Source organism: Somniosus microcephalus, chromosome 6 (genome assembly GCF_052327205.1).
Source record: "Somniosus microcephalus isolate GS21.2 chromosome 6, FLI_Smic_1.0, whole genome shotgun sequence".
Lineage (NCBI taxonomy): Eukaryota > Metazoa > Chordata > Chondrichthyes > Squaliformes > Somniosidae > Somniosus > Somniosus microcephalus.
The window spans coordinates 232,229,865-232,243,660 of record NC_140992.1 but is presented as its reverse complement, the minus strand read 5'-3'; the positions used below and the strand labels follow the sequence as shown (position 1 = coordinate 232,243,660).

The following is a 13,796-nucleotide window of genomic DNA, read 5'->3' as shown; positions in this document are numbered from 1 at the left end:
CAAGGACAGAATTAATGCAGAGATTGGGCTATATCCACCCAGCACTCGCTTAAGATAACCACTGTGAACCAATACTGATAAAATTAAATAGAAATGCAGTTTGTTCAAGTGCTCAATACAGTAAGTGATCAATAAGAATTTTCAAAGTTACAAGTGAATGCCACTACCACAAGTTTGAATATGATTTACTCATGTGTATAATTACCACCAACCTCCAATCAGGTAGCTTATTTTTTCATTTATAACACTTCCATTTTTAAAAAAATTCAATTTTTCTGCATTCTCAGCTTCATATGATCTCCAGCTAGGACAGCAGGCCAGACTGTGGATTTCACCATATTCACCAATTCAGCTCATTATCAAATGGGCAGAAGGGACGTGTTCAGGGTGGGTTATGTGCCCCAAGGATCTCGGCGATGGTACCAGTTACTAACCTGAGGTGTATCTCGTCACTCACGTGAAGTTCGATGAAACTCAAGACTGACAGACAGTTGAAGTTGGGATCCAAAACTGGACACTAAACAGGACACTTGTACAATGTGTGTCTTGTGCAACATAATTCAATACTGCAGATTTCTTTTGAAATAGAAATTTTGGAAAGAATACACAAGTTTCTTGTGCATCATTTCTCTGGATTTTTTTTATTCTGCAACTGGACGATACAGAAAACCAGCATCGGTAAAAAAACAAGTCTCAGCACAGACACGACCAGCCTACCTTTGTTGTTCTGGCTTGAGCTCAAATATCCTCAATTCCCGCCTCTCTTTGGCAGACAGACACTTTGTTTTTCTCCTCTTTTCTTTCTTGCGCTTCTTTAAGAAATGCTCGAGGATAACAGCCTTTCTGTTCAAATGTGTCTGAATCTGCTCAGTGCCCAACCGTGGCAAGCTGCGCTTGAGAAAGGCATTGACAAATGCGGCAGCCTCCTTGGATCCCAGAGGCTATCAGAAGGAATTTAGGAATTATTTGAAAATTGCAGACAGCTTTTCATTAGGTTGACAACTGCACTCCCCAAACAAATGACATTAGACTTTAGCCACTATTCATATTGCACTGAGCACTAAATTATTCCTGTTTTAAGTCCATAATTGCAAATAAATTGGTACAAAATTACATAATTCTCATGTATTAGTGCGTATGTATATACAAAATTACAAGATACAAAGCACAGAGGCATAAACAAAAAAATAACTTAAGCTTTACACCTGGCCAATCAATACAACGTGGAAATAAGTAGAATATTATTTCCAAATATAGTAACATTTAAGGTCAGTTGTATGATATATTCACTATGACTGTGCTTTCACTAAAAACAGTACAATTCACATTGTGTTCAAGCTCTCTTACACAAGACAGTGCTACATAATCTAACCATGCTGTTCTCGGGACTGCCAGCACAGAAACACCAGAGGGCAGCAGTGACCATAAAGTCACGTACCTGAATGTCCAAGTGGGCTGTCTCTTTCACAGAAATCGTGCTGTAAACAATATCTTCAACAGGGAGACAAAGAACCTCAGTTAAACTGGGCAAAAAGACGGCAGCGGGAATAAAACAAGATAGTCGGTTCTACTATTTTATGCTGAGCTCAGTTATTTCAAATAGAAATACAAATCATACAAAATGCAAGCCGCACATTTATCGCATTAATCAAAGACATTCTGTCGGAATATATGGCAAATGCGGCATGCAGTGTAGAAACATATAAATAAAACATTACTGAAGTTACAAAACAATACCGTGCTTCCTATAAAGATCAGAGGTACATTGACTGAAATTCACGGACAAGATAACAAATTAGTTGGGTTGGCAATAAATATTTTCCATTCCCTTCACCCCTGCCAAACCAAGCAAAGATGCTTAACTCAGCACAGATCAGGGACTGAACCTGGACATTTTTTGATGTTTGACTTAGTACCACAGTGGGCGGTAAATGCACCAGCTGAGTCATCAGGAAGATTTGATTGCATTTCTAAGAAAGATTTATGACATTTTCTAGTGCTTGAGGCTAAGTAAAATAAAGTAACACATTTGTGTGCACCAAATCACACTGAAACCTTTTTTCGTAGATGGGGGGTGGGGGGAAGGAGGAGGAGGAAAGTAACCACAGACCTGCATTTAAAACCATGGCAACATCTCTGGCAAGTTACATACTTTTAACATTTTTATATGCCTTTTTGCCAAAATGGATTTTAAAAAAATCCCACCAATTTGATTTTCTTGGTGGGTCTGCACTTGATTGTTCTTTGAACAAGTCTCTTTGAAGCTTTCACTTCAGTCATCTGCCTAGAACATTTATTTGTTTTATTTAAATCGTACAATTCGCAAAACACATCGGGGGAGATATTCAGTTGGCTGCGCTACCCGTTAGCGCCTTAAGAGGGAGCTAAGTGGGTTGCAAGCCAACTGGCACCCGGGCGCGGCACTGTCCACGCCTCCCACTAAATTCTGCGGGATGCTACTGGTGGCGCTAACCGTTAGCGCTGCGCCGCTACCGATGACGTCATCGGTGTGCGCAGCGCCCCGGCCGCAATATTTGGAAGCGCCCCCTGATTTACCGCCGGACACTATGTCTGACCGGTTCAGGGGGGCCTACCTGCGGCCGGGGAGGCGCAAATTAAAGGAGGAGCGGGGCAGCCATTTTTGTTGTTGGCCGCCTGCCAGCACCTGCCTGCGCTCCCGTCCCCAGCCTCCTGAACCCCCCACCCCTGCAGAGTGCCGGCTGCGTTCCAAGAGCCCGGCACTTCTCCTCGGTGCCGGGCTCTTTTGCCGGCACTCGCGATCCTCGGGGGCCCAGCTGGGCCCCAGATCGCACTACACAAGGCCCCTCCCCTTTAAGAAGGGGAGGAAGGCCTGCAATACCGCAGTGCGACGTGCCGCAGCGTGTGGCACTGCAGCACGTAGCGCCACGATATTCAGTCGCAGCGCCCCAAGAGGGATGCGGGGCGCCGCGCTTCCCTTTGGGGCGCTACCACTCAATTTCCATCGGGCGGCCGCGAATGCTTCCGGGGCGCTACTTTTAGCGCCCTGGCAAGGCTGGTGCCCCAAACGGGGCTATACTCAATTTCTACCCCATCAAGTCAACTGGTTCACAAAGCACGGCAAACAACTCCTTCAACGCTCTGCTGGACTATTTGAGCAAAACAAAAATCAATCCAAAGCTAAGGAGAGTAATTTAAAGCCTCATTTTATTGCCTAACAGGTTTGTCATCAAATAAAAGTGTAAAGCACTAATTACAGAAAATAATTCCAGATAAATTAATTGGTGTTTTGTCCAGATTCAATCTATGGCTACATCGATCACTGACTGGACAGAGCCAAAGGGCCCACAAGCATTTGAAGAATTTGAGACATTATTAGACCAGCCAGATCTAAACCAGCTCAATTAAAAAAGTATGAAACAATCTCATGCAAGTGCAGGAGATGCAACACATGCCCTTTTACCTCCTCCCGCCCAAGGCCCCAAACACCCCTTCCAGGTGAAACAGCGATTTACTTGTACTTCTTGCAATTTAATATACTGTATTCGCTGCTCACGATGCGGTCTCCTCTACATTGGGGAGACCAAACGTAGATTGGGCGACCGCTTTGCGGAACACCTCCGTTCAGTCCGTAAGGGTGACCCTGAGCTTCCAGTTGCCTGTCACTTTAATTCACCGCTTCACTCCCACTCTGATCTCTCTGTCCTCGGGCTATTGCATTGTTCCAATGAAGCTCAACGTAAGCTCGAGGAACAGCACCTCATCTTTCGATTGGGCACTTTGCAGCCTGACAGACTCAACATAGAGTTCAACAATTTCAGATAATTATCCCTGCCCCTATTTTTCAAGCTGTATGATTTCTGCCATTCCCATTTGTAACATTTTATCTTTCCTGCCTCTTACAAAAGTACAGGGTGTTCTTTCTATTCCTTCCTCCCCTCCTAACCCCCCCACCCCCCTGTCTCTGCACCTGCTTAATATCTGTTACATCTCCAGCTTTTTCCAGTTCTGATGAAGGGTCCCAGACCTGAAACGTTAACTCTGTTTCTCTCTCCACGGATACTGCCTGGCCTGCTGAGTATTTCCAGCATTTTCTGTTGTTATTTCAGCAATATTTATTACGTGGCTGCAGATGTAAGTTGTACCAATCACTTTTAAAATAGTCTGTCAAACAACTTGATTAGAGAATTCTAGGAAAATAACTTAAAAAATAAATGCTGGCCCTGCCAGCGACACCCACATCCCATAAACGAATTAAAAAAACCAGAATATGCTTCAAGCAAAAAATAATGTATGTAATGCATTCATGAGCCTAGGTATTCCAACCAATCAAAATCATAGAAAATCTGTTTGGGGGGAAAGGATAAAGGAAAGAGAAGAAAAATCAGATGAGCTGTTTAAAAAGTTTAAAAAAATATACACCATGAAGACATATCATATGAATATGCATCAAATATGTGATGGAATACTCTCCACTTGCAGCTCCAACAACACAAGAAGCTTGACACCATCCAGGACAAAGCAGCCGGCTTGATTGGCACCCCATCCACCATCTTAAACATTCACTCCCTCCACCACCGGTGTACCGTGGCTGCAGTGTGTACCATCTACAAGATGCACTGCAGCAACTCGCCAAGGCTTCTTCGACAGCACCTCCCAAACCCACGACCACTTCCACCTAGAAGGACAAGGGCAGCAAGCGCATGGGAACATCACCACCTCCAAGTTCCCCTCCAAGTCACACACCATCCTAACTTAGAAATATATCACCGATCCTTCATCGGCGCTGGGTCAAAATCCTGGAACTCCCTCACTAATAGCACTGTGGGAGTACCTTCACCACACAGACTGCAGCGGTTCAAGGCGGCGGCTCACCACCACCTTCTCAAGGACAACTAGGGATGGGTAATAAATGCTGACCCTGCCAGCGACACCCACATCCCATAAACGAATAAAAAAAAAACAATATGCTTCAAGCCCATTAAAGGAATATTCCTTCACAAATGAGCAGAGAGACAAAAACATCACAATGCTTTGGAAGAAAACCTCAGCCGAAATGAACCACACTATTACTCTTGAATTCAACTCCCATATTTCTGACAGAATGAATAGATGTGGGGGGGAAGTTTGATATCTCCAGCATTGGAAGGGAGGAGTGTGTCTCCTTGATTAATTTGCCAGACATGTTCCTGGCATTTTCAATAAAGAGAAGCAGGTTTTGGTTGCTCACTCACTTTAATTTCCTTCCAAGATTAAAATTCTCACAAAACTGCAGATCCATGAACTTGGGGGTATACAGCTGTTATATTTATAAAGCATGAGCCTACCAGCAAAGTCTCTCCTAAATCACTAAGTGGTGAAATATCAAATGCTCTTAAACAAATGTGTAAGTTTGCTCCAAGTGTACAATACGGTAGTGTACTATAAACTGCCAGTGAGCTGGTTTTCACCTGCACATTCCAAGAGAAATAAAATGAATCCCTCACCACTTCTTCCGGCAGTGTCCCCTTAATTAGCCATTGGTAACAGGATTATTGAATCCTTGGGTTTCCATTTGCTGAGAAAGCACACATTGCTGTGACGCGAGAGCCTTCATTTCTAGAACAAACTTAACTGCTATAGCTGAGTCAACACCTGCCTATTAATAATAAAACAGCATGATATTTCGTTCTAATGGAGGGCCAAGAGTAGATCCGTGATTTGTTCCATACCAGCACAGAACAAGCTGGCATGTTTGTTATAGTTAGAATGATTCAGTCACAAAATCAAAGCTCCAAAATGGTGGTGGCTCATTTCCAGAGTGAAAATACAGAAATATATCATACTTCAAAGCTATGTACGTAAATGCACGCGCGAGAGAGTGTAAGTAAGTGAGTGGGTGAATTATGGCTACAGCAGTTATGTGAAATCAATTCTAATCCACTTAATTTTTCCATCTTATTTGCAGTGCTGTGTTTTAAAGGATATTCCACTTACAAGCATGTGGCTAAAAAAAAAAAACTATAAATGACAGAGGTTTTGGATAAAATTAACAGTTTAAAAAAGACTCGCAATGACATAGCGCCTTTCATGACCTCAGGACGCCCCAAAGCGCTTTACAGCCAATGAAGTACTTTTGATGTGTTATCACTGTTGTAATGTAGGAAACATGGCAGCCAATTTGCGCACAGCAACGTGATAATGACCAGATAATCTGTTTTAGTGATGTTAATTGAGGAATAAATATTGGCCAGGACACCTGGATGAACTCCCCTTCTCTTCTTCGAAATAGTGCCATGGGATCTTTTACGTCCACCTGAGAGAGCAGACGGGGCCTCAGTTTAACATCTCATCCAAAAAACGGCACCTCTGACAGTGCAGCACTCCCTCAGTACTGCACTGGAGTGTCAGCCTAGAGTTTTGTGCTCAAGTCCCTGGAGTGGGACTTGAATCCACAACCTTCTGACTCAGAGGCGAGTGTGCTACCAACTGAGCCACAGCTGACACACTAAATGCAAATGTAAATCTAAATGTAAATTCCAGAGAAGTACACAAATTTAAGTATAAGTTGACTATCTGTTAAGAGAAACCAACCAATTCTGTATTTGTTGTGCCAAATTCTAAACTGTGTGTTCTTCCTCTAAAGGTCCATGACCAATGCTGTGAAGTTAAAGCTAGTGAATAGGGTTCTAGGGTGTATTCACAGGATAAGTTACTATTAAAAAAAAAATCATTTTGTGCTTGTACAAAACCTTTGTTAGGCCTCAGTTGGAATAATGTGTTCAGTTTGGTCTCCTCCCATGGCGGGCGACATTGAGGCTTTAGAAAGGGTGCAGGAAGGCCACAAGATTAATTCCCAATTTAAAACACCTTAGTTACCCAGATAGGCTCAACTAGGTGGGTCTCTATACTTTAGAAAAGCCTAGACTTTGGGGTGATTTGACCGAAATTTTTAAAACAACAAAAGGACTAGATTGTGTTTATGTAGAGCAAATACGTCAACTGAATAGGTTAAGGAGAACCAGGAGTTACCCCTATAAGCTAGTAAAGGCAGAACGAGGTTGAATGTTAGGCTGTTCTTCTTTCCCCAGAGAATAGTGGACCTCTGGACAGGCTGCCGGCTCGAGTGGTGAACGTTTATTTGCTGTATTCTTTCAAGCGAGAGCTGGACCTGTTTCTGGGGGGCGGGGGTTCACTTTGTACAAGAGGCAGGTAACATTAATCAGGCCCAAAATGGCCTCCTGGACTACTTTTAATCGCCTAAGGTGGTTAGGGAGGAATTTTCCATTTTTCCCCCTTAATTGGCTCGTGTTTTTAGTTTTTTTGCCTCTCCCAGGAGATCATGTGGCTTCGGGTGGGTGGGGAGTATATGTACTGTGATTGCATAAGGTATCACAATTGTGTGGGACAAGCTGGGTGGATCAGTACGCCTTTTCGTATGTTCCACAGTAAATTGTAAGTTTATCTTTTAATGTTTTTTTTCTTAGTATAAACTAAACAAAATAATTTCTTGCATTTGATAATGAAAACCTTTCCAACATCTACAAAAGGTGTCTGTTCAGAGCATAAGATCTTGCTGTTCTGCCACACTGCACACTATTTAATGCACAATTATATCAGAGATGCTTCCCTTTAATTTGGAGACTATTTAATAAATTGATTTGTTTCCTGCCTGAAACTTTTTGTTCTCTGTTGAAAAATTTTAGTGGGCATGCTGCTGGGGCCTGTGCAACAACAACGTGCATTTCTGTAGTGCCTTTAACATAGTAAAACGTCCCAAGACACTTCACAGGAGTGATTATCAAACAAAATGTGACACCGAGACACACTCTCTCTCGTGTATTTATGTATATATCTTCGAAGTATGGTAACATATCTCTGTATTCTCACTCTATAAATAAGCCACCACCATTTTGGAGCTTTGATTTTGTGACTGAATCATTCTTCTAGCTGCAAGAAGCATGCCCACTTGTTCTGTGCTGGTATATGAACAAATCACTGATCTACTCTTGGCCCTCTATTACAACGAAGCATCATGCTGTATTCCTCAATGAAATTGGGTGATCAGTTTATGATAACATTAACTTATAAAAAACACATTTATTTAGCACCTCAGAATGTCCCAAAGTGCTTTACAGCATTTTAAGTTATTTTAACTTGAAGCTTGTAAATACTTGACTGAAACAGTAAGGCGAGTGGCCAACGACAGTTGGAATACAAAGAGGCTGGGGGAAGGACGATGGCAACTTACATTTCTATTGTGCTTGTCATGTAAAATATCCCAGTGCTTTACAGGATGTAGGAAAAAGGGAGTCCCAAGGAGGAGGGCAAAGGGAAACAGAAATTGGGACAAGGCTAAAGCAGTCAAAAAGAGGGTTTTTTGAAACAAGAGAGGGAGGCAGTAAGGAAGTTACAGAAGGAAGGTACACAATGGCTAAACGAATATGGTAACAGAGAATGAAGAGTAATCTACTGTTGGAGGAAGAGATGACATTAAGTCGAGGTGCAAAGCTGAGAGGTGACTGAGGTACAGTGGGACAAGACCACAGTGGGATTTAAGGATGAGGTCTTAAAATCAATTTGCTGATGCACAGGAAGCCAGTTAAACTGAATTGGGAGATGGGAGCGCAGGGGACACGGGGAGATGGGAGCGCAGGAGAGGACACGGGGAGATGGGAGCGCAGGGGAGGGCATGGGGAGATGGGAGCGCAGGGGAGGGCACGGGGAGATGGGAGCGCAGGGGAGATGGGAGCGCAGGAGAGGGCACGGGGAGATGGGAGCGCAGGAGAGGGCACGGGGAGATGGGAGCGCAGGAGAGGGCACGGGGAGATGGGAGCGCAGGAGAGGGCACGGGGAGATGGGAGCGCAGGAGAGGGCACGGGGAGATGGGAGCGCAGGAGAGGACACGGGGCGATGGGAGCGCAGGAGAGGACACGGGGAGATGGGAGCGCAGGAGAGGACACGGGGAGATGGGAGCGCAGGAGAGGACACGGGGAGATGGGAGCGCAGGAGAGGACACGGGGAGATGGGAGCGCAGGAGAGGACACGGCGAGATGGGAGCGCAGGAGAGGACACGGGAAGATGGGAGCGCAGGAGAGGACACGGCGAGATGGGAGCGCAGGAGAGGACACGGCGAGATGGGAGCGCAGGAGAAGACACGGGGAGATGGGAGCGCAGGAGAGGACACGGGGAGATGGGAGCGCAGGAGAGGACACGGGGAGATGGGAGCGCAGGAGAGGGCACGGGGAGATGGGAGCGCAGGAGAGGACACGGGGAGATGGGAGCGCAGGAGAGGACACGGGGAGATGGGAGCGCAGGAGAGGACACGGGGAGATGGGAGCGCAGGAGAGGACACGGCGAGATGGGAGCGCAGGAGAGGACACGGCGAGATGGGAGCGCAGGAGAAGACACGGGGAGATGGGAGCGCAGGAGAGGACACGGGGAGATGGGAGCGCAGGAGAGGGCACGGGGAGATGGGAGCGCAGGAGAGGGCACGGGGAGATGGGAGCGCAGGAGAGGGCACGGGAAGATGGGAGCGCAGGAGAGGACACGGGGAGATGGGAGCGCAGGAGAGGACACGGGGAGATGGGAGCGCAGGAGAGGACACGGGGAGATGGGAGCGCAGGAGGGGAGATGGGAGCGCAGGAGAGGGCACGGGGAGATGGGAGCGCAGGAGAGGGCACGGGGAGATGGGAGCGCAGGAGAGGGCACGGGGAGATGGGAGCGCAGGAGAGGGCACGGGGAGATGGGAGCGCAGGAGAGGACACGGGGAGATGGGAGCGCAGGAGAGGACACGGGGAGATGGGAGCGCAGGAGAGGACACGGGGAGATGGGAGCGCAGGAGAGGACACGGGGAGATGGGAGCACAGGAGGGGAGATGGGAGCGCAGGAGAGGGCACGGGGAGATGGGAGCGCAGGAGAGGACACGGCGAGATGGGAGCGCAGGAGAGGACACGGCGAGATGGGAGCGCAGGAGAGGACACGGCGAGATGGGAGCGCAGGAGAGGACACGGCGAGATGGGAGCGCAGGAGAGGACACGGCGAGATGGGAGCGCAGGAGAGGACACGGCGAGATGGGAGCGCAGGAGAGGACACGGCGAGATGGGAGCGCAGGAGAGGACACGGCGAGATGGGAGCGCAGGAGAGGACACGGCGAGATGGGAGCGCAGGAGAGGACACGGCGAGAGGGGAGCGCAGGAGAGGACACGGCGAGATGGGAGCGCAGGAGAGGACACGGCGAGATGGGAGCGCAGGAGAGGACACGGGGAGATGGGAGCGCAGGAGGGGACACGGCGAGATGGGAGCGCAGGAGAGGACACGGCGAGATGGGAGCGCAGGAGGGGACACGGCGAGATGGGAGAGCAGGAGAGGACACGGCGAGATGGGAGCGCAGGAGAGGACACGGCGAGATGGGAGCGCAGGAGAGGACACGGCGAGATGGGAGCGCAGGAGAGGACACGGCGAGATGGGAGCGCAGGAGAGGACACGGCGAGATGGGAGCGCAGGAGAGGACACGGCGAGATGGGAGCGCAGGAGAGGACACGGCGAGATGGGAGCGCAGGAGAGGACACGGCGAGATGGGAGCGCAGGAGAGGACACGGCGAGATGGGAGCGCAGGAGAGGACACGGCGAGATGGGAGCGCAGGAGAGGACACGGCGAGATGGGAGCGCAGGAGAGGACACGGCGAGATGGGAGCGCAGGAGAGGACACGGCGAGATGGGAGCGCAGGAGAGGACACGGCGAGATGGGAGCGCAGGAGAGGACACGGCGAGATGGGAGCGCAGGAGAGGACACGGCGAGATGGGAGCGCAGGAGAGGACACGGCGAGATGGGAGCGCAGGAGAGGACACGGCGAGATGGGAGCGCAGGAGAGGACACGGCGAGATGGGAGCGCAGGAGAGGACACGGCGAGATGGGAGCGCAGGAGAGGACACGGCGAGATGGGAGCGCAGGAGAGGACACGGCGAGATGGGAGCGCAGGAGAGGACACGGCGAGATGGGAGCGCAGGAGAGGACACGGCGAGATGGGAGCGCAGGAGAGGACACGGCGAGATGGGAGCGCAGGAGAGGACACGGCGAGATGGGAGCGCAGGAGGGGACACGGCGAGATGGGAGCGCAGGAGAGGACACGGCGAGATGGGAGCGCAGGAGGGGACACGGCGAGATGGGAGCGCAGGAGAGGACACGGCGAGATGGGAGCGCAGGAGAGGACACGGGGAGATGGGAGCGCAGGAGAGGACACGGCGAGATGGGAGCGCAGGAGAGGACACGGGGAGATGGGAGCGCAGGAGAGGACACGGGGAGATGGGAGCGCAGGAGGGGAGATGGGAGCGCAGGAGAGGGCACGGGGAGATGGGAGCGCAGGAGAGGGCACGGGGAGATGGGAGCGCAGGAGAGGGCACGGGGAGATGGGAGCGCAGGAGAGGGCACGGGGAGATGGGAGCGCAGGAGAGGGCACGGGGAGATGGGAGCGCAGGAGAGGGCACGGGGAGATGGGAGCGCAGGAGAGGACACGGGGAGATGGGAGCGCAGGAGAGGACACGGGGAGATGGGAGCGCAGGAGAGGACACGGCGAGATGGGAGCGCAGGAGAGGACACGGCGAGATGGGAGCGCAGGAGGGGACACGGCGAGATGGGAGCGCAGGAGAGGACACGGTGAGATGGGAGCGCAGGAGAGGACACGGGGAGATGGGAGCGCAGGAGAGGACACGGCGAGATGGGAGCGCAGGAGAGGACACGGGGAGATGGGAGCGCAGGAGAGGACACGGGGAGATGGGAGCGCAGGAGGGGAGATGGGAGCGCAGGAGAGGGCACGGGGAGATGGGAGCGCAGGAGAGGGCACGGGGAGATGGGAGCGCAGGAGAGGGCACGGGGAGATGGGAGCGCAGGAGAGGGCACGGGGAGATGGGAGCGCAGGAGAGGGCACGGGGAGATGGGAGCGCAGGAGAGGGCACGGGGAGATGGGAGCGCAGGAGAGGGCACGGGGAGATGGGAGCGCAGGAGAGGACACGGGGAGATGGGAGCGCAGGAGAGGACACGGCGAGATGGGAGCGCAGGAGAGGACACGGGGAGATGGGAGCGCAGGAGAGGACACGGCGAGATGGGAGCGCAGGAGAGGACACGGGGAGATGGGAGCGCAGGAGAGGACACGGGGAGATGGGAGCGCAGGAGAGGACACGGGGAGATGGGAGCGCAGGAGGGGAGATGGGAGCGCAGGAGAGGGCACGGAAAGATGGGAGCGCAGGAGAGGGCACGGGGAGATGGGAGCGCAGGAGAGGGCACGGGGAGATGGGAGCGCAGGAGAGGGCACGGGGAGATGGGAGCGCAGGAGAGGGCACGGGGAGATGGGAGCGCAGGAGAGGACACGGGGAGATGGGAGCGCAGGAGAGGACACGGGGAGATGGGAGCACAGGAGGGGAGATGGGAGCGCAGGAGAGGGCACGGGGAGATGGGAGCGCAGGAGAGGACACGGCGAGATGGGAGCGCAGGAGAGGACACGGCGAGATGGGAGCGCAGGAGAGGACACGGCGAGATGGGAGCGCAGGAGAGGACACGGCGAGATGGGAGCGCAGGAGAGGACACGGCGAGATGGGAGCGCAGGAGAGGACACGGCGAGATGGGAGCGCAGGAGAGGACACGGCGAGATGGGAGCGCAGGAGAGGACACGGCGAGATGGGAGCGCAGGAGAGGACACGGCGAGATGGGAGCGCAGGAGAGGACACGGCGAGATGGGAGCGCAGGAGAGGACACGGCGAGATGGGAGCGCAGGAGAGGACACGGCGAGATGGGAGCGCAGGAGAGGACATGGCGAGATGGGAGCGCAGGAGAGGACACGGCGAGATGGGAGCGCAGGAGAGGACACGGGGAGATGGGAGCGCAGGAGGGGACACGGCGAGATGGGAGCGCAGGAGAGGACACGGCGAGATGGGAGCGCAGGAGGGGACACGGCGAGATGGGAGCGCAGGAGAGGACACGGGGAGATGGGAGCGCAGGAGAGGACACGGCGAGATGGGAGCGCAGGAGAGGACACGGCGAGATGGGAGCGCAGGAGAGGACACGGCGAGATGGGAGCGCAGGAGAGGACACGGCGAGATGGGAGCGCAGGAGAGGACACGGGGAGATGGGAGCGCAGGAGAGGACACGGGGAGATGGGAGCGCAGGAGAGGACACGGGGAGATGGGAGCGCAGGAGAGGACACGGGGAGATGGGAGCGCAGGAGAGGACACGGGGAGATGGGAGCGCAGGCGAGGAGATGGGAGCGCAGGCGAGGACACGGGGAGATGGGAGCGCAGGAGAGGACACGGGGAGATGGGAGCGCAGGAGAAGACACGGGGAGATGGGAGCGCAGGAGAGGGCACGGGGAGATGGGAGCGCAGGAAAGGACACGGCGAGATGGGAGCGCAGGAGAGGACACGGGGAGATGGGAGCGCAGGAGAGGACACGGGGAGATGGGAGCGCAGGAGAGGACACGGGGAGATGGGAGCGCAGGAGAGGACACGGGGAGATGGGAGCGCAGGAGAGGACACGGGGAGATGGGAGCGCAGGAGAGGACACGGGGAGATGGGAGCGCAGGCGAGGAGATGGGAGCGCAGGCGAGGACACGGGGAGATGGGAGCGCAGGAGAGGACACGGGGAGATGGGAGCGCAGGAGAAGACACGGGGAGATGGGAGCGCAGGAGAGGGCACGGGGAGATGGGAGCGCAGGAAAGGACACGGGGAGATGGGAGCGCAGGACAGGACACGGGGAGATGGGAGCGCAGGAGAGGACACGGGCCAGAGCTCTTTTAATAAACTGTCGTTTTGGAGAGTGGAAGCGTCAAGGTTGGGCCTCAAAGTA

The 13,796-nt window shown here is 52.3% G+C and overlaps 1 protein-coding gene across 2 annotated transcripts in view; it reads right to left on the bottom strand.

Moving 5' to 3' along the window:
- The window catches only part of pop4 (POP4 homolog, ribonuclease P/MRP subunit), a 40,329-nt gene that overhangs the window by 19,193 nt on the left and 7,340 nt on the right, over positions 1-13,796 (bottom strand). For both annotated transcript variants that reach the window (XM_085991534.1, XM_085991533.1), the window contains exons 2-3: positions 1,439-1,491; positions 718-941 (exon numbers count right to left, since the gene is read on the bottom strand). In XM_085991534.1, coding sequence (XP_085847660.1) covers positions 718-941; positions 1,439-1,491 — 277 coding nt within the window. The remainder of the gene's footprint in view (positions 1-717; positions 942-1,438; positions 1,492-13,796) is intronic.